The sequence below is a fragment of the Ornithorhynchus anatinus genome, chromosome 4, assembly GCF_004115215.2.
Source record: "Ornithorhynchus anatinus isolate Pmale09 chromosome 4, mOrnAna1.pri.v4, whole genome shotgun sequence".
NCBI lineage: Eukaryota > Metazoa > Chordata > Mammalia > Monotremata > Ornithorhynchidae > Ornithorhynchus > Ornithorhynchus anatinus.
The window spans coordinates 95507423-95525777 of record NC_041731.1 but is presented as its reverse complement, the minus strand read 5'-3'; the positions used below and the strand labels follow the sequence as shown (position 1 = coordinate 95525777).

At 50.1% G+C, this 18355-nt stretch overlaps 1 protein-coding gene and 3 non-coding genes across 4 annotated transcripts; all 4 read left to right on the top strand.

Moving 5' to 3' along the window:
• Positions 1-7277: 7277 nt before the first annotated feature.
• RPL5 (ribosomal protein L5) lies at positions 7278-17214 on the top strand. The gene is made up of 8 exons (XM_001515024.4): positions 7278-7403; positions 10018-10087; positions 10172-10287; positions 11334-11468; positions 12327-12529; positions 12913-13090; positions 16427-16515; positions 17051-17214. The coding sequence occupies exons 1-8, from the start codon at positions 7401-7403 to the stop codon at positions 17148-17150; spliced, it is 894 nt and encodes a 297-aa protein (XP_001515074.2). The 5' UTR covers positions 7278-7400; the 3' UTR covers positions 17151-17214.
• On the top strand, positions 12745-12840 carry LOC114811701. Its single transcript, XR_003759397.1, has one exon. It is a non-coding gene; the product is annotated as a small nucleolar RNA SNORD21 (small nucleolar RNA).
• Positions 14176-14310, top strand: LOC114811756. Its single transcript, XR_003759452.1, has one exon. It is a non-coding gene; the product is annotated as a small nucleolar RNA SNORA66 (small nucleolar RNA).
• On the top strand, positions 16740-16872 carry LOC114811767. The gene has a single exon (XR_003759463.1). It is a non-coding gene; the product is annotated as a small nucleolar RNA SNORA66 (small nucleolar RNA).
• Positions 17215-18355: the final 1141 nt, after the last annotated feature.

Below are 18355 nucleotides of genomic sequence, written 5' to 3'. Positions count from 1 at the left end.
AGAAGGACCTGGGTTCTAATTCCGCCTCTGCCACTTGCCTGCTGGGTGTTCTTGGGGAAGTCCCTTCACTTCTCTGGGCCTCAGTTACCTCATTTGTAAAATGGGGATTGAGACTTGGAGCCCCACTGGGACGACCTGCTGACCTCGTATCTACCCCTTTTTGACTCACGCAGCAGACAAGTGGCGGACTGAGCCACGCTGCTTGGGAATTTGTCTACCAACTCTATTGCATCGTACGCTCCCGAGCGCTTAGTACAGTGCTCTGCACCCAGTGAGAGCTCAATAATAATAATAATAATAATAATAATGTTGGTATTTGTTAAGCGCTTACTATGTGCCGAGCACTGTTCTAAGCGCTGGGGTAAACACAGGGGAATCAGGTTGTCCCACGTGGGGCTCACAGTCTTAATCCCCATTTTACAGATGAGGGAACTGAGGCCCAGAGAAGTGAAGTGACTCGCCCACAGTCACACAGCCGACAAGTGGCAGAGCTGGGATTCGAACTCATGAGCCCTGACTCCAAAGCCCGTGCTCTTTCCACTGAGCCACGCTGCTTCTCCCATAAATACCATTCTCAATAAATACCATTGGTTGATTGAGACCCATAGAAGTCAAGCCGTTCATCCAAGGTCACACAGCAGGCCAGTGGCAGAGCTGGGAGTCCAACCCACATCTAGCATTTTGTTAAGCCCTTACTATGTGCCAGATATTGAACTAAGCACTGAGGGAAATTCAAAATAATCAGGTTGGACACAGTCATCCATTCATTCATTTGACACCATTCAAGCCTTTGACACTGTCGACCGTCCCCTTCTCCTCCACACCTTATCTCACCTCGGCTTCACGGACTCTGTCCTCTCCCGGTTCTCCTCCCATCTCTCTGGCCGGTCGTTCTCGGTCTCCTTCGCGGGCTCCTCCTCCCCCTCCCATCCTTTAACTGTTGGAGTTCCTCAAGGGTCAGTTCTCGGCCCTCTTCTGTTCTCCATCTACACTCACTCCCTCGGTGCACTCATCCGCTCCCACGGCTTCGACTATCATCTCTACGGAGATGACACCCAGATCTACATCTCCTCCCCTGTTCTCTCCCCCTCCCTCCGTGCTCATATCTTCTCCCGCCTCCAGGACGTCTCCACCTGGATGTCTGCCCGCCACCTAAAACTCAACATGGCCAAGACTGAGCTCCTCATCTTCCCTCCCAAACCCTGTCCTCTCCCTGACTTCCCCATCACAGTGGACGGCACGACCATCCTTCCCGTCTCACAGGCCCGCGACCTTGGTGTCGTCCTCGACTCGGCTCTCTCATTCACCCCACGCATCGGATCCGTCACCAACGCCTGCCGGTCTCACCTTCACAACATCGCCAAGATCCGCCCTTTCCTCTCCACCCAAACGGCTATCGTGCTGGTACGAGCTCTCATTATATCCCGACTGGATTATTGCGTCAGCCTCCTCTCAGAACTCCCTTCCTCCTGTCTCAGTCAATTCATTCAATCCTTTTTATTGAGAGCTTACTGTGTGCAGAGCACTGTACTAAGCGCTTGAAATTTACAATTCGGCCACAGATAGAGGCAATTCCTCCCCAACAATGGGTTCACAGTCTAAAAGGAATCCCTGTCCCACAAGGGGCTCACGGTCTAATCCCCATTTTACATGAGGAAACCGAGGCCCGGAGAAGTGAAGTGACTTGTTCAAGGTTACACAGCAGACACGTGGCAGAGCCTGGATTAGAACCCAGGTCCTTCTGACTCCCAGGCTCGTGCACTATCCACTAGGCCACACTACTTCTTAATTCCTTAACTGCCTGTCTACTTGTTTTTGCTTTGTTGTCTGTCTCCCCCCTTCTAGACTGTAAGCCCCGTGTTGGGTAGAAATTGTCTCTATCTGTTGCCGAATTGTACTTTCCAACATTCATACCATTAATGAAAAGTGCTTCTTGCTTTGCACAAAGTAAGCGCTCAATAAATATGATTGAATAAACAAGGTTCTTTCCACCTGGCCATGTTTTTAATTTACTCCTGCTGTTACCAGCTGTAGCACTGGAGAAGCAGCGTGGCTTAGTGGAAAGAGCACGAGCTTGGGCGTCAAAGATCATGGGTTCTGCTGTGTGACTTTGGGCAAGTCACTTAATTTCTCTTGGCCTCAGTTCCCTCATCTGTAAAATGGGGATTAAGACTGTAGTCCCACGTGGGACAACCTGATTACCTGGTATCTACCCCAGCGCTTAGAACAGTGCTTGACACCTTGGCGCTTAACAATACCATCATTATTATCATTATTATAGTTCTACCCAGCCTACTACTATTTGCAAATCACTTTTATATCGGGTGTCCAACCTGATTTGCTTTCATCCATCCCAATGCTTAGTACAGTGCCTGGCACATAGAAAGTGCTTAACAAATACCATAATTATTATTATAATTACTATTATTATCTCTGCCTTTCTCACCCACTGTGCTCTACTGTAAATTCCATGAGAGCTAGGAAGGCAATCTGCCAAGCATCTAATTCAGCAGTCTGCACACAACAGGTACTTAAATAATTCACAATCATCTTATTAGGGCAGCCTATAGGAGAAATGGACAGGCAGATGCTGAAGCAAGAAAATCAACCAACTGGTGAAATGAGGAGCTGAGAGGGTTTGTTTAGGCCCGTGGGCCCTCAAGAAACATCGATCAGGCAATTATTCAATAAACAGTATTTTTTTTATGGTATTTGTTAAGAGCTTACTACCATGTGCCAAGCACTGTTCTAAGCACTGTGGTAGATACAAAGTAATCAGGTTGGACACAGTTCACGTCCCACGTGGGGTTTACAGTCTTAATCCCCATTTTACAGGTGAGGTAACTGAGGCCTAGAGAAGTGAAGTGACTTTCCCAAGTTCACCCAGAGGACAAGTGGCCAAGCTGGCATTAGAACCCTGGTCCTCCTAATAATAATAATAGTGGTGGTATTTGTTAAGCGCTTACTCTGTGTGAAGCCCTGTTCTAAGCACGGGGGAGATTCAAAATGAACAGGCTGTCCCACGTGGGGCTCACAGTCTTCATCCCCATTTTCCAGATTAGGGAACTGAGGCCCAGAGAAGTGAAGTGACTTTTCCAAAGTCACACAGCTGGCAAGCGAAGGAGCCGGGATTAGAACCCATAATCTCTGACTCCCAAGCCCGGGCTCTTGCCACTGAGCCATACTGCTTCTAGGCCCATCCTCTGTCCACTAGTCTGTGCAGAATGTTATAGTAAGCAGCTGGACAATTATAGAGAAGCAGCATGGTTCAGTGGAAAGAGCCCGGGCTTGGGAGTCAGAGGTCACGGGTTTGAATCCCGGCTCTGCCACTTCTCAGGTGTGACTGTGGGCAAGTTACTTCACTTCTCTGTGCCTCAGTTCCCTCATCTGTAAAATGGGGATTAACTGTGAGCCTCATGTGGGACAACCTGATTACCCTATATCTTCCCCAGTGCTTAAACAGTGCTCTGCACACAGTAAGCGCTTAACCAATACCAACATTATTATTATTAGAGTTAGTAGACAAGATCACCACCTCAAGGAATTTAGGCTCGCCACGCTGCTGCTGTAACGGAGTGCAAAGTGGAGGGGTGAATACACAAGAGCTTAGTTGAAATGGAGTGCTTAGTGTAGTGCCTAGTACACAGTAAATACTTAGCAAATACCATTAATGAAAAGTGCTGAAGAGACAGAATGTGGGTAGAAGGACCCTAGAGGAGAAGTTGTGATTTCAGAGGGGCCAGGACTAAATCCTGTCAGTCCCAGCCTCACCACATTACTAAAATTCACCCTCTCCACCCAAACTGTTACCATGATTGCTGCTTCAGCCTCTTTGCTGACCTCCCCGCCTCCTGCCTCTCCCCCGCTCCAGTCCATACTTCACTCTGCTGCCCGGATGATTTTTCTACAGAAAAGTTCAAGACGTGTGACCCTGTTCCTCCGAAACTTCCAGTGGTCGCCCATCCATCTCTGCCTCAAACAGAAACTCCCCACCACTGGCTTCAAAGCAGTCAGTCCCCTCGCCCCCTCCTACCCCACCTCGTAACTCTTCTACTAAAACCCAGCCCACACACTTCACTCCTCTAATGCTCACCTTCTCACTGTGCCTCAATCTCACCTGTCTCCCTGACCCCTTGTCCACGTCCTTCCTCTGGCCTGTAACGCCCTCAAACCCAACAATTACGTCCCCCGCTTCAAAGCCTTATTGAAGGCCCATCTCCTCCAAGAGGCCTTCCCAGACTAAGCCCACCTTTCCTCATCTCCCACTCCCTTCTGGGTCCACCTGACTTGTTCCCTTTGTTCTTCCCCCCTTCCAGCCCCACAGCGCTTATGTATATATCTGTCATGGGAAGCAGCATGGCTCAGTGGAAAGCTCACGGGCTTGGGAGTCAGAGGTCATGGGTTCGAACCCCGGCTCTGCCACTTGTCAGCAGTGTGACTGTGGGCGAGTCACTTCACTTCTATGTGCCTCACTTCCCTCATCTGTAAAATGGGGAAGAAGACTGTGAGCCTCGCGTGGGACAAACTGATTACCCTGTGTCTACCATAGTGCTCTGTACATAGTAAGCACTTAACAAATACCAACATTATTATTATTTATTTGTATTGATATCTGTCTCCCCTCCCTCTCGACTGCAAGCTCGTTGTGGGCAGGGAATATGTCCGTTTATTGTTGTATTGTAATAATAATAATGGTGTTGGCATTAAGGCATTACTGCACCCAGTAAGTGCTCAATCAATCAATGGGGAAGCAGCTTGACTTAGTGGAAAGAGGCTGGGCTTGGGAGTCAGAGGTCATGGGTTCTAATGCCGGCTCTGCCACTTATCAGCTGTGTGACTTTGGGCAAGTCACTTCATTCATTCATTCAATCGCATTTATTGAGTGCTTACTGTGTGCAGAGCACTGTACTAAGCACTTGTAATGGACAATTTGGCAACCGATAGAGACCAGCCCTGCCCAACGACAGGCTCATAGTCTAAAAGGGGGAGACAGACAACAAAACAAAACAAAACAAGTAGTCAGGCACAAAACAGTCTCTGTGCCTCAGTTCCCTTATCTGTAAAATGGGGATGAAGACTGTGAGTCCCACATGGTACAACCGGATTGCTTTGTATCTACCCCAGTGCTGAGAACAGTGCTTGGCACATAGTAAGCACTTAACAAATACCAGTGGAAAGAGCCTGGGCTTGGGAGTCAGAGGTCATGGGTTCAAATTTCAGCTCATCCACTTGTTAGCTGTGTGACTTTGGACAAGTCACTTCACTTCTCTAGGCCTCAGTTCCCTCATCTGTAAAATGGGGATGAAGACTGTAAGCCCCACATGTGACAACCTGATCCCCTTGTAATCTCCCCAGTGATTAGAACAGTACTTTGCACATAGTAAGTGTTTAACAAATGCCATCATTATTATTATTATTATTATCATCATCAGTATGATTGAATGAATGAGTGAATAATAATAATAATAATGTTGGTATTTGTTAAGCGCTTACTATGTGCAGAGCACTGTTCTAAGCGCTGGGGTAGATGAGGAATCAGGTTGTCCCACGTGGGGCTCACAGTCTTCATCCCCATTTTACAGATGAGGGAACTGAGGCACAGAGAAGTTAAGTGACTTGCCCACAGTCACACAGCTAAGTGGCAGAGCTGGGATTCGAACTCATGACCTCTGACTCCAAAGCCCAGGTTCTTTCCACTGTGCACATAGTAAGTGCTTAACAAATGCCATCATTATCATCATCATCATCAGTATGATTGAATGAATGAATGAACATAGTAAACGCTTAACAAACCCCATCATCATCATCATCATCCTCGTCGATACGATTGAACTGAACGAATGTTTAGACTGTGAGTCAGTTATTGGGCAGGGATTGTCTCTATCTGTTGCCAAATTGTCCATTCCAAGCACTTAGTCCAGTGCTCTGCACACAGTAAGTGCTCAATAAATAGTATTGAATGAATGGTGAATGAATGTTTAGACTGTGAGCCCATCATTGGGCAGGATTTGCCTCTATCTGTTACCAAATTGTCCATTCCAAGTGCTTAATCCAGTGCTCTGCACCTAGTAAGTGCTCAATAAATACTATTGAATGAATTGAATGAATGTTTAGACTGTGAGCCCGTCATTGGGCAGGGATGGACTCTATCTGTTACCGAATTGTCCATTCCAAGCGCTTAGTCTAGTGCTCTGCACACAGCAAGCGCTCAATAAATACGATTGAATGAATGAATGAGTGTTTAGACTGTGAGCCTGTCATTGGGCAGGGATTGCCTCTGTTAGTGAATTGTCCATTGCAAGCGCTTAGTACAATGCTCTGCACATAGTAAGCACTCAGTAAATACTATTGAATGAATTTAATGACTGTTTAAGCTGTGAGCCCATCACTGGGCAGGGATGGCCTCTATCTGTTAGCCAAGTGTCCATTCCAAACGCTTAGTCCAGTGCTCTGCAGACAGTAAGCGCTCAATAAATACGATCGAATGAATGGTGAATGAATGTTTAGACTGTGAACCTGTCGTCGGGCAGGGATGGCCTCTATCTTTTAGTCAAGTGTCCATTCCAAGTGCTTAGTCCAGCGCTCTGCACACATTAATCGCTCAATAAATACGATCGAATGAATGGTGAATGAATGTTTAGACTGTGAACCCGTCGTTGGGCAGGGATGGCCTCTCTCTGTTGCCGAATTGTCCATTCCAAGCGCTTCGTCCAGTGCTCTGCACCTAGTAAGCACTCAAGAAATACTATTGAATGAATTGAATGAATGTTTGGACTGAGAGCCCGTCATTGGGCAAGGATGGCCTCTAACTGTTACCCAATCGTCCACTCCAAGCGCTTAGTCCAGTGCTCTGCACACAAGAGAAGCAGCATGGCTCAGTGGAAAGAGCACGGGCTTTGGAGTCAGAGGTCATGGGTTCGAATCCCAGCTCCGCCACTTGTCAGCTGTGTGACTGTGGGCAAGTCACTTCACTTCTCTGTGCCTCAGTTACCTCATCTGTAAAATGGGGATTAAGACTGTGAGCCCCACGTGGGACAGATTCCCCTGTGTCTACCCCAGCGCTTAGAACAGTGCTCGGCATATAGTAAGCGCTTAACAAATACCAACATTATTAAGTAAGCACGATTGAATGAATGAGGGAAGGAAGGGAGTGGAGGCCCCGGAGGACCGTGGTCCCAGAAGAGGCGCAGTACTGCCGCTCGTCCGCCGGGGGGCGAAACCGACGGCTTCCCCGTCCGCCGGGCCGGCGCCGCCCCTCTTTCCCGGCCCCGCTCCGCCTCGCTGGTGGGAGCTACATACTGCGCCTGCGCATCGGGCGCGGCCCTTTTCTTTCCCCCCCATCGCGGCGGAGGCTCCGCTGCCCTCCGCTGCGCCGCTTTGGCGGTCCTCCCCCGGCCGAGATGGTGAGTGACCCTCCACCCCGACCCCTCCCGGACGGAAGGGCCACCCCTCGTCCTCCCCGCCATGGCGTCCGGAGGCCGGCGGGCGGCTCCTCGGGGACGGATGGCGCTGGATTGCGGGAGCGGCGGGCGGGCGGCCATCGGCGTGGCCTAATGGCTGCCGGCGGCGGGGACCGGCCGAGGGCGTGGAGGGGGGGAAGGGGCGGCATCGGGCCGCCATCCCACCCACCCTCCGCTCGCCACCCGCCCCAGGCTTTCCGCAAAAATCGGGGGGATCTCCGGACCTCCTTTTGGGGTGTCGGGGGGCGGGGGAGGGATGGGCAGGTCCTGGGCCCAGCGTGCAGCAGACAGTTGCACCTCCCCAGGAAGGTGCAGCCGGACTTTGCTAATCATCCTCATCGATAGCATTTCTTAAGCGCCCACTATGTGCCTTGGTTCAAATCCCTGCTCCGCCGCTTGTCATTCATCCAGTCGTATTTGTTGGGCCCTTGCTCTGTGCAGAGCACTGGGCGAAGCGCTGGGAAGGGATAGTAATAATGATAATGTTGGTATTCGTTAAGCGCTTACTATGTGCCGAGCGCTGCCCTAAGCGCTGGGGTAGGCACAGGGGAATCAGGTTGTCCCACGTGGGGCTCACAGTCTTCATCCCCATTTTACAGATGAGGGAACTGAGGCCCCGAGAAGTGAAGTGACTTGCCCACAGTCACCCAGCTGACAAGTGGCAGAGCTGGGATTTGAACTCATGACCTCTGACTCCAAAGCCCGTGCTCTTTCCACTGAGCCACGCCGTTTCTCTATAATCATAATCTGTGTAATTATGGCGTTTGCTAAGCGCTTATTAAGGGGAGTGGTGTGCACACAGTAAGCGCTCAATAAATACCACTGAATGAATGAATGCCAGCTAAGCTGGTTGGACACGGTCCCTGTCCCACTTGGGGCTCTCCCTCTTAGACCCCAATTTTATAGATGAGGTCACTGAGGCCCGGAGAAGTGACTTGGCCAAGGTTCCACAGTAGGTAAGAGGCAGGGCTGGGATTAGAACCCACGACCTTCTGACACCTGGGCTCGATCCACTACACCATGCTCTTTTTCAGTCATATTTATTGCTTGCAGAGTACCAAGCAATTGGGAGGCTACACTAGGATAAAACAGACACATTCCTGCCCACAATAATAACGATAATGGTGCTATTTGTTAAGCGCTTCCTATATGCCAAGCACTGATCTAAGCAAAGGGGTAGATAAAAGGTATTCAGGTGGTCCCATATGGGGCTCACAGTCCTCATCCCCGTTTTACAGATGAGGTAACTGAGACACAGAGAAGTGAAGTGGCGTGCCCAGGGCCACACAGCAGACAAGTGGCAGAGTTGGGATTAGAACCCACGTCCTCAGACTGCCAAGCCTGGGCTCTTGCCACACTAGATCCCAGTCTAGAGTTGGTGCTCCTTGCTGCCCCGGCCCTTTCCCTGGGGTTTCCTCCTTGGGTGGGCGAGGGACCCCCGGGGGTCCAGGCCGCGTTGGGGAAGGATTTGGCCAAAGTGGGGTCTTCTCCCAGCAGGCCCAGGCCATGGGTGGGGATATTAGAGGGCCACCCCTGGTGTTTCTCGCACTCCGCTCCCTGGAGCCGGGACCCCGGGCTGGGCGTTTGGGGGGTGCGTGTCTGTGTGTCAACTGTGAACAGTAAATTGGTTATTTACCTCTGCCTCCCTCCTACTCTAAGCTCATTGTGAGCAGGGAATGCATCGACTCAGTTATAATGGATTCACCCAAGCGCTTAGTAGAGTGCCCCGCACACAGGAAGCGTTCAGCAAATACCATTGATGGGTCGACTTCGGCACTAAAGCGATGCAGACGAACAGAAGTGACTTGGGTGTTGCACAGATGGGCCTGGTCTGCTAAAGTCGGCTCAGGTGATGCATATTTAAAGCTGCCCAGGGCTCTTGGTGGAGCTGGCGTGACGTTTTCCGTTCTGTAATTGGGGTATTAAACGCTTGCTGTGTGACAGGCACCCAAGTGCTGGGGTAGAAACAAGATAATCCGGTCGTGCGTGGCGATCTCGGACTAAGTAAGAGGGAGACCAGGTATTGACTCCCCTTTTTGCAGATTAGGGAACTGGGGCACAGAGAAGTTTGGTGACTTGTTCGAGGTCACACAGCAGGTGTGTGGCGGAGTTGGGATGAGAAGCCAGGTCCTCTGACTCCCGAGCCCACTCTCCCCTAGGCCATTTATCGGTTTATTTCCCATCATTTAGTGCGTTCAGTCTCTTCGGTGTGGCTTCGTGGAAAGATCCTGGGCTTGGGAGTCAGGTCGTAGGTTCTAATCCTAGCTGAGCCACTTATCACCTGTGTGACAAGTTATTTCACTTCTGTGCCTCAGTTATCTGGAAAATGGGGATTAAGACCGTGAGCGCCACGTGGGACAACCTGATATCTAACCCCAGCGCTTAGATCGCTGCTCGGCACATAGTAAGCGCTTAACAAATACAGTCATTATTATTATCAAATAGTGATTTTCAGGGGAGATGCCGCTTAGCCCCTCAAGGTCATCCTGTCGGTTTTAACTTGGACAGAATTATGCACCTCGATGGTTGCTCTAAAGTATTTGTCTCTTCCTTTCAGGGGTTTGTCAAAGTTGTCAAGAATAAAGCCTACTTCAAGAGGTATCAAGTGAAATTCAGGAGAAGGCGAGGTACAGTAAGTTTCGGATCTCTAAGATAAATTGTGTCCTTGCATTGAATCTCGCCTCTTGTAACGTAACCGTTTTCTTTCACAGAGGGAAAGACTGATTACTATGCTCGCAAACGCTTAGTAATTCAGGATAAAAACAAGTACAACACGCCAAAATACAGGATGATCGTCCGTGTCACCAACAGAGATATCATCTGTCAGGTAATTCGTGTGTTCTAGTCCCGAGAAATGAAGCCTTGTCTGACTTCTTGGCCTCCTGCTCTCGTCTAGCTGCTCTTTGACCCAGCGATTGTGACTCGATTTTGGCTCTCCTAATATACGGGGAGAGCTTTATTAAGGGTTTTTTGTTTTTTTTTTTTTAAAGAACTGCACATACTAAATTAAAGACCCTGGAGTGTCTTAGTGTCATCCTAGTGGTTGATGGTTATGTGTTGTACCAGATCCACTTGGTATAGCAAGAGGCTTATGTGAATTGGCCTCCTCATGATGCCTGAGCTCTCCTGAAAAGAGGGAGGAAGTCAAAGCCCTGCCTACTAGGAATATTGCTTCCAGTTCACAGTCTAAGGGCTCCGTTTTTCTTCATCCCGGCGTATTACTTTCCTTTCCGGCATCTTGTCTAATGGCCTGGTACAGAGAGCATCAGTTGAAACCCGCCCCTGATGGCTTGTGTATAGGAGCCGGGGACTTCTTTCTTCCTTGTGCACAGATTTATCGAATTGCCCAAAGCAGTATGACTGTCAAGATGGCTAATGATTATCGTATGGACATGTGTATTGAGTGTCTGTTTTCTTGTAAGGCAGTGCTTCACTGGAGCCTTACTGGTTCTGAAAAGTTAGCTCCCACCACTTTCTCAGAATAATAATGATAATAAAAATAATATACCTGCTGTACTCGTTGCACATTCTTCCATAAAACCTTTCTTTAGTAGCTAATGTTCATTTTTTCCCTCATCTGTTCCATAATAATTGGTTATGCTTATAGACTTTTGGCTTGTTTGCTGTTCTGAAAATGGCAGAAGCTGAAATCCAGTTGCTTGTGAAATAGATTGTTGTGGGGTAATTCTTCCCCCCCCCCAAATGAAATAATTTATAAAATACCTTATCTATAATGTAACTTCTGACACCAATGAACGGCCCGGGAAAGTACGATTGATGAGAGAGGACACGCTCCACGCCCCTTCGATCCATGACAGATGGAACACCCGCGTGCTGCGGTGCTTAATTTTCATTTGGTTTTGTTTTTGGCAGATTGCATACGCCCGAATCGAGGGTGACATGATCGTCTGTGCAGCTTACGCCCACGAGCTGCCGAAGTACGGCGTGAAGGTTGGCCTGACGAACTATGCTGCGGCCTACTGCACCGGCCTGCTGCTGGCCCGCAGGGTAGGGATCCTCTGTGCCCGGGCTCCCCCCCCCCCTCTGACCGGGGGCGGGAGGGTTTCGCTCAACTCGGGGCGAGGCGGCCGGGGGGCGGCTGTTTCATTATGTCGGGTGACCGGCTTCGAGGAACGGAAGACTCACCTACCGCTTCCGTCCTCAGCAGCGCACAGGCGAAGTGGCATTAATGCCCTTGGGAAAAGGCCGGGTGAGGTGTGAGTGGGCGAGGCTCTGTGGATGAAGAGTTGGACTGGCAGGGCGTTTCAATCTTGGTTAAAGCTATTGTCATAGGGGCACCACTTCCACCCGGCCCCAGCCTCGTCGATTTCTGGGGGCGTCTAGTGGGACCGGTAGTCGGTCGACCCTATTTACCGCGTGGTCTCCGTGCGCAGAGCACCGTATCAAGTGCTGGGGAGAGTTCGGCAAAACAGTATACCCGACCCGTTCCCTGCCCACAATGAGGTCTAGAGGAGGCGACGGGCATTAATAGAAACAAATATTACCTAAGTGCTGCGGGGACCTGGTCCTTCTCTCCCAGATGCTTAAAGCTTCCCGGGTGGACGGGGGAACCCCAATTTAATACTGTGGAGAAGTGGGAAAGCAGAGCATGGTAAAGGAGCAGCTGAAACAGCGGGAATCCTCCAGCACCGTGGAGCGCCTGATGGGCTCGGAACAGGTCTTACATTTTTGCGGCAGAAAGTATCGTTCGGCGGATGCTGAGTTAACAGAACTTCTGTTCCCAGCTAGTCAGACGTGAACGGGGTTCTTGGGAGCCGGTAGCGAAGGCTGTTTTTAGGCACCCCGACGTTTTGCTTTCAGCTTCATTGCGAGCACATATGAAGATAGGATTCTTTTCGTCGACAGCTTCTTAACCGGTTTGGCATGGACAAGATCTACGAGGGCCAGGTGGAAGTGACTGGTGACGAATACAACGTCGAGAGCATCGACGGAAAGCCCGGCGCTTTCACGTGCTACCTAGATGCGGGCCTTGCCAGGACTACCACTGGAAACAAGGTCTTCGGAGCTCTTAAAGGAGCAGTGGATGGCGGCCTGTCTATTCCTCACAGGTAATTTTCCCGAGGCAGTCGGGGAAGGGCCAAGGGCTGGGGGAGAGGTTCCCTCGTCGTTCTGTGGTCGCTGTTTGTCGTCGTCGTACTCTGCCTTCCCAAGCGCTTCGTACCGTGCTCTGCACCCGGCGCTTAATAAATACGACCGAATCGAACGAATGAATGCGTGGCGATGGACGGTTCGAACCTCGCCCCCCCGCCCCCGGGGATTAGCTGCCGGATGATGATCTCCCACGACTGAGCATTCTGTAGTTGGTCCTTGGTTTGCACATGATGCAATTTCAGTGTTTCAAGACGGGACTGACGGCAGCGAGACCAAGTGTCGCGTGGAATGGCGGGATCCGGTCCCTTCGGCCTACTAAACCGTGACAATTCTGTCGTAGTACCAAGCGCTTCCCCGGCTACGACTCGGAGAGCAAAGAGTTCAACGCCGAAGTCCACCGTAAGCACATCATGGGCCAGAACGTTGCAGAGTACATGCGTTACCTCATGGAAGAAGACGAAGACGCCTATAAAAAGCAGTTCTCCCAGTACATAAAGAACAATGTAAACCCGGACATGGTAAGAGATTTACCTCGGGCGATAAACGAGCGGCCCTAAAAAGGTCGTGTGCGGTGTGGAAGTCGGTTCCCGGGTTTCCGGCGGCTATGGATTTTACGGAGTGTGCCGTGGGTCCTTTCAGGTGGGATGTCCGAGCGAGCCCTCCCGACACTCGAAAGCACTTATATAAAGAGAAAGTGGGGCCCCTGGGTGATACAAGATTTCCTAGGTGCAACAAGGATCTAAAGCCCGTCACGGCGTTTCTGACTTCCTGCGGGATCCTGTGTAATATAGATGGTGGGATTTAAGCGCTTACTCTGCCAAACGCCACTAAGCGCGGGGTAAATAGAAGATCTTATGACACCCCTGCTCTCAGGTAACGCGGAGGCTACCTTGGATTGATGGAGTTTTTGATTTGGTGGGTAGCCTCGGGCTGCTAATTTCTGGCAGGTCTCGCTTTCTGACCAGATCCCTCGATTCGCTGTGGGCAGGCAACGTGTCTGCCAACTGTGATTATACTCTCCCGATACTAGTAATCCCGGCTCTGCCACTTGTCGACTGTGGGCAAGTCACTTCACTTCTGTGCGTCAGTTACCTCATCTGTAAAATGGGGATTAAGACTGTGAGCCCCACGTGGGACAACCTGATTCCCTTGTGTCTATCCCAGCGCTTAGAACAGTGCTCTGCACATAGTAAGCGCATAACAAATACCAGCATCATTATTATTATTGTGGTATTTGTAAAACGCTTACTGTGTGCCAAGCACTGTTCCGAGCCCTGCGGTAGGTAGATCATCAGGTCCCACCCACATGGGGCTCACAGGCTATGTAGGAAGAAGCACAGGTACCGAATCCCCATTTTGTGGCTGAGGGAACAGGCACCGAGAGGTGACTCGCCCAAGGTCGTGCAGCAGACAAGTGGTAGCCAGAATTAGAACCCAGGTCTTCTGACTCCCAGGCCCAGCTTTCGCCACTAGGCCACACTGCTCCTCAAAGCACTTAGAACAGTGCTGTGCACGTAGTAAGGGCCCGATAAATGCCGATTCTATCGCTGAGACTTCTTTAACGCTCAGATGGAATGTGCGTGTATTAGCCAAAAAATCACGCTTGCAAACTCGATCACTAGCTCTGCATGGTGTTGCAGAAGCAAGGGGAACCAGGTTTGCTAAAGAAAGTGAGGAGATGGAAATCTTTCGGCCTTAGAGGAAATGTCGGGGCTGTCTTTTCTCTCTCCCTACACACGGTACTGTGGTTTTGAAGCAATTTTGTTACCTTCAAACCGAGCTTCGGCGGCCTGAGATCGGGAGGGTCCTTGGGTTCAGATTTGCTATTTAAGAACCCTTATGGGGCGAAGCTGCACGTGTGTTTAAGCACCGGTTTGAGGATGGGCACGACTGGGCAGCTTGGAGCATTGCCAGTTCAAGGGTTAGTGTTTGGGGCCTTTGCAGGAACACCGGTCTTGCCCGGTTCATCAACTTGTGAATTCTTTTCCTTCGAAATTCACTCGGGGCTCAAGCTGGGTTGTGTATGTACTGTTCTTTTGTCTTTCTGGAAGCCACTTTAGAGATCCTTGCTTGCAAAATCAAGTTGACATGACCGGTGCCTGCCCCGATGGCAGCCGCCATGAAAAGTCTTGACTGGCCCAGACCAGCTGGAACGAGATTACTGGGGGTGGGTGGGTGGAGGGGGTGTCGTCCGAATTAGACTTCGTGGGTGAGTTCTGACTAGTAGCCCAGCAAGGTAGATTTTTCTGCTTATCACGGAGTGGTGGCCAGTTGGAGAGATTGACCTCAAGTGCCCTAGAATCTTAAGGCTCGGTCCGGGGAGGCGATCTCCAAGCTGCTGGCCGCGGCCCCACCCTCCAGGAGCCGGGAAAAGGAATTCCCCGTGTGCCCCCCGGCACACCCAAAGGACAGCCCTCCATTAGGGAAGCAGCCTGGCCTAGTGGCAAGAGCATGGGCTGGGGAGTAAGAGGATGTGGGTTCTAATCCCACCTCCACCACTTGTCTGCCGTGTGACCTGGGGCAACTCAGTTAACTTCTTTGGGCCTCAAGTAACCTGATATGTAAAATGAGGATTAAGACTGAACCCCATGGGGGACGGGGGACTGTGTCCGACCTGATTACCTTGTGTGTACCCCAGTGTTTACAGCAGGGTTTGGTAAGCGCTTAACGGATACCGTAATTATTAGTATGAAGCCCCCGTTCCTGTCCTGGAGTTCGGCATGGGAATTTAGTGCCGAGCTGCTAAATTAGCCTGGGCTTTGTGGAAGATTTGAGCTAAATTGCACCCCCAAAACCCCCACGCCTTTCCTGGGTTGACAGAAGACTTTCAATTTGTTGGAAATATTTGTTGTAGCAACATTCTGGTTTCCATCCTTAATCTGGCTTGGTTTTTGACTAGACCCCCATTTTCCAGTATGTGGTTAGGTGAGGCTTACAGATTTTGGCAGAAGCACTGGATCTGAGTTAGGATTGGATCGAAGGGGTGAGTGGAATGCCAAGGCAGTGGTTTCTACTGGCAAGGACTTGGGGGGTGGGCGGGGGTTTCGGAGAAACGTGTTGTTCAACGTGTGACCCCATGGAAGCCTATCGTAGGTCCTTGGAGGTACCGCATGATTGCATTGCGTTAGTTAAAAGTCAAATCGAAGACACTTCTGTGATTGATTACCCCTTATGGCTCCTTTTAGGGTTCTTGGGGTGAAGATTCTGCGATCCCCTTGATTCTTTACTTGCTGGCAGCCAGACTCACACTTGAGAAGTTGAGGGCCCATCCTTAGGACCCAGAGGTCACCGTATTATTAATAATAATAATGTTGGTATTTGTAAAGCGCTTACTATGTGCAGAGCATTGTTCTAAGCACTGGGATAGATCCAGGGTAATCAGGTTGTCCCACGTGAGGCTCACAGTTAATCCCCATTTTCCTGATGAGGTAACTGAGGCCCAGAGAAGTGAAGTGACTTGCCCACAGTCACACAGCTGACAAGTGGCAGAGCTGGGAATCGAACCCATGACTTCTGACTCCCAAGCCCGAGCTCTTTCCACTGAGCCACGCTGCTTCTCTTAATAAGGCCATGACAACAGGGTCTGTCGTACGTAGCTAATCGCCAGGTGGCTATATGCTAACTCCCCTCACATCCCAGGCGTTTTCAAGTTGAGTTGCTGGTAAGTGGGCTTTGTGATTCCGAAATCCAGCACTTGGGCAAATTCCAGGGCACACTAGCGACCCGCTGACTCGTTTTCAGAAGCCGGAGAAGGGGGGAGAATGCGTTTCCATATCTCGCAGGATAAAGGGCAGCGTCGTCGCAGCTACCTTAATGGAAAACCAATACTGTTTGTCTCCTTCAATTTGTTTCAGATGGAGGAGATGTATAAGAAGGCCCATGCAGGTATAAGGGAGAATCCAGTCTACGAAAAGAAACCCAAGAAAGAAGTTAAAAAGAAGAGGTATGTAGAATTTTGGCCATTTCATTCAGTGCACTGAATTGTTTAAAAAAAAGTTTTTTAGGGGGAGGAAACGGAGCATCTAGTACAGCCGCTATCATGGAGGTAGTTAATGGGTGTTAAATGCCTATGAGGCTTTGATTGATTGTGGCAGGAGGCCCACCTAGCTAGATGCCTCTCATGGATGGGGAGGTGGTTATTAAGTAGGAATCTCACCTGCACAACACCGGCAAACTCGATCACTGGCTTTGCATGATGTTGCAAATGCAAAGGGAACCAAGTTTGCTACAGCAAGTTTGGTGGAAATCTCAGCCCCCGGAAACGCATTACAGAGGCTGACTCTTCTGATCCAAAACACAAGCCGTTCGAGCATTCTGAAACTAGAAAAAGTCAATGAGCGCCCATGCGCTGAAACAGTCCTTGAACTCCCACACCCCTAAAGCCGCCGGCCAACTGGGAGACGGTCAGCGTAGATCACCTCTTGTGGTTACTAAGCACCGCCGCTTCACTTACCCGTCGACTGCTTTTGGCTTTCCAGGTGGAACCGTCCTAAAATGTCCCTCGCTCAGAAGAAAGATCGTGTGGCTCAGAAGAAAGCGAGCTTCCTCCGTGCTCAGGAGCGTGCAGCTGACAGCTAAAGCGATGCACCCTGTCATTTTTACGGAGATTTTCAGAATGAGAATAAATTTATTGATGCAGAAACTCTCCGTGTGTTCATAAGCGCAAGCTGCCGGGGTTCCACTGGATGCCAAGGTGGAGGGCCAAGGAAAGCCCTATCTCACTATTTCATAGTCCAGATAGGACCCGGGCAGCTTTATGGCCCCCTGGATATCATCCTACAGTGAGAGGGGCTATCGGGTAGTGCAGAACACTTGTAACCATCCAGGAAAATACAGCACAGTTGGGAGGCATGATAATTATGGCATTTAAGTGCTTACTACCTGCCAGGCACTGTACTAAGCGCTCGGGTGGATACAAGCAAATCGGGTTGGAAACAGTCCCTGGGGCTCACAGTTTCAATCCCCATTTTACTGATGTGGAAAAGGGCATGGGGAAGTGAAGTGACTTGTCCAAGGTCACAAGGCAGAGACAGGATTAGAACCCATGACCAAATCATTTGACTACCATTATTATTAATGGGAAAAGCAACCCATCAGATGTTTATTTTTCACCCGGAGCCACAACAGTGGTAAAGCAAATCAGGAGAGTCTATAGAATAATAATGATGCTGTTAATAATAATGTTGGTATTAAGCGCTTACTATGTGCAGAGCACTGTTCTAAGCGCTGGGGTAGACACAAGGGAATCAGGTTGTCCCACGTGGGGCTCACAGTCTTCATCCCCATTTTACAGATGAGGTAACAGGCACAGAGAAGTGAAGTGACGCCCACAGTCACAGCTGACAAGTGGCGGAGCTGGGATTCGAACCCATGACCTCTGGCTCCAAAGGCCAGGCTCTTTCCACTGAGCCAGGCCGCTTCTCTAAGCGCTTACCATGTGCCAAGCACTGTTCTAAGTGCTGGGGTAAATACAAAGTCATCAGGTAGAGTTCAGTCTTAATCCCCATTTTACAGATGAGGTGACTGAGGCACAGGGAAGTTAAGGGACCCACCCAAAGCCACACAGCTGACAAGAGGCAGGGCTGGGATTAGAACCCATGACCTCTGACTCCCAAAACCAAGCTCTTTCCACTAAGCCACGCTGCTTCTCTAGAATAGTAGTGGCTCTCTGATGCTTTCCAAGTTTACGGTCCTAATTTCCAGTGGCAAGCATTATCTCTTTCTCCCCAAACTGTTTTATCCACTAATGGGGCCTCAAAAAGACTCCATGATGGAAAAATGAA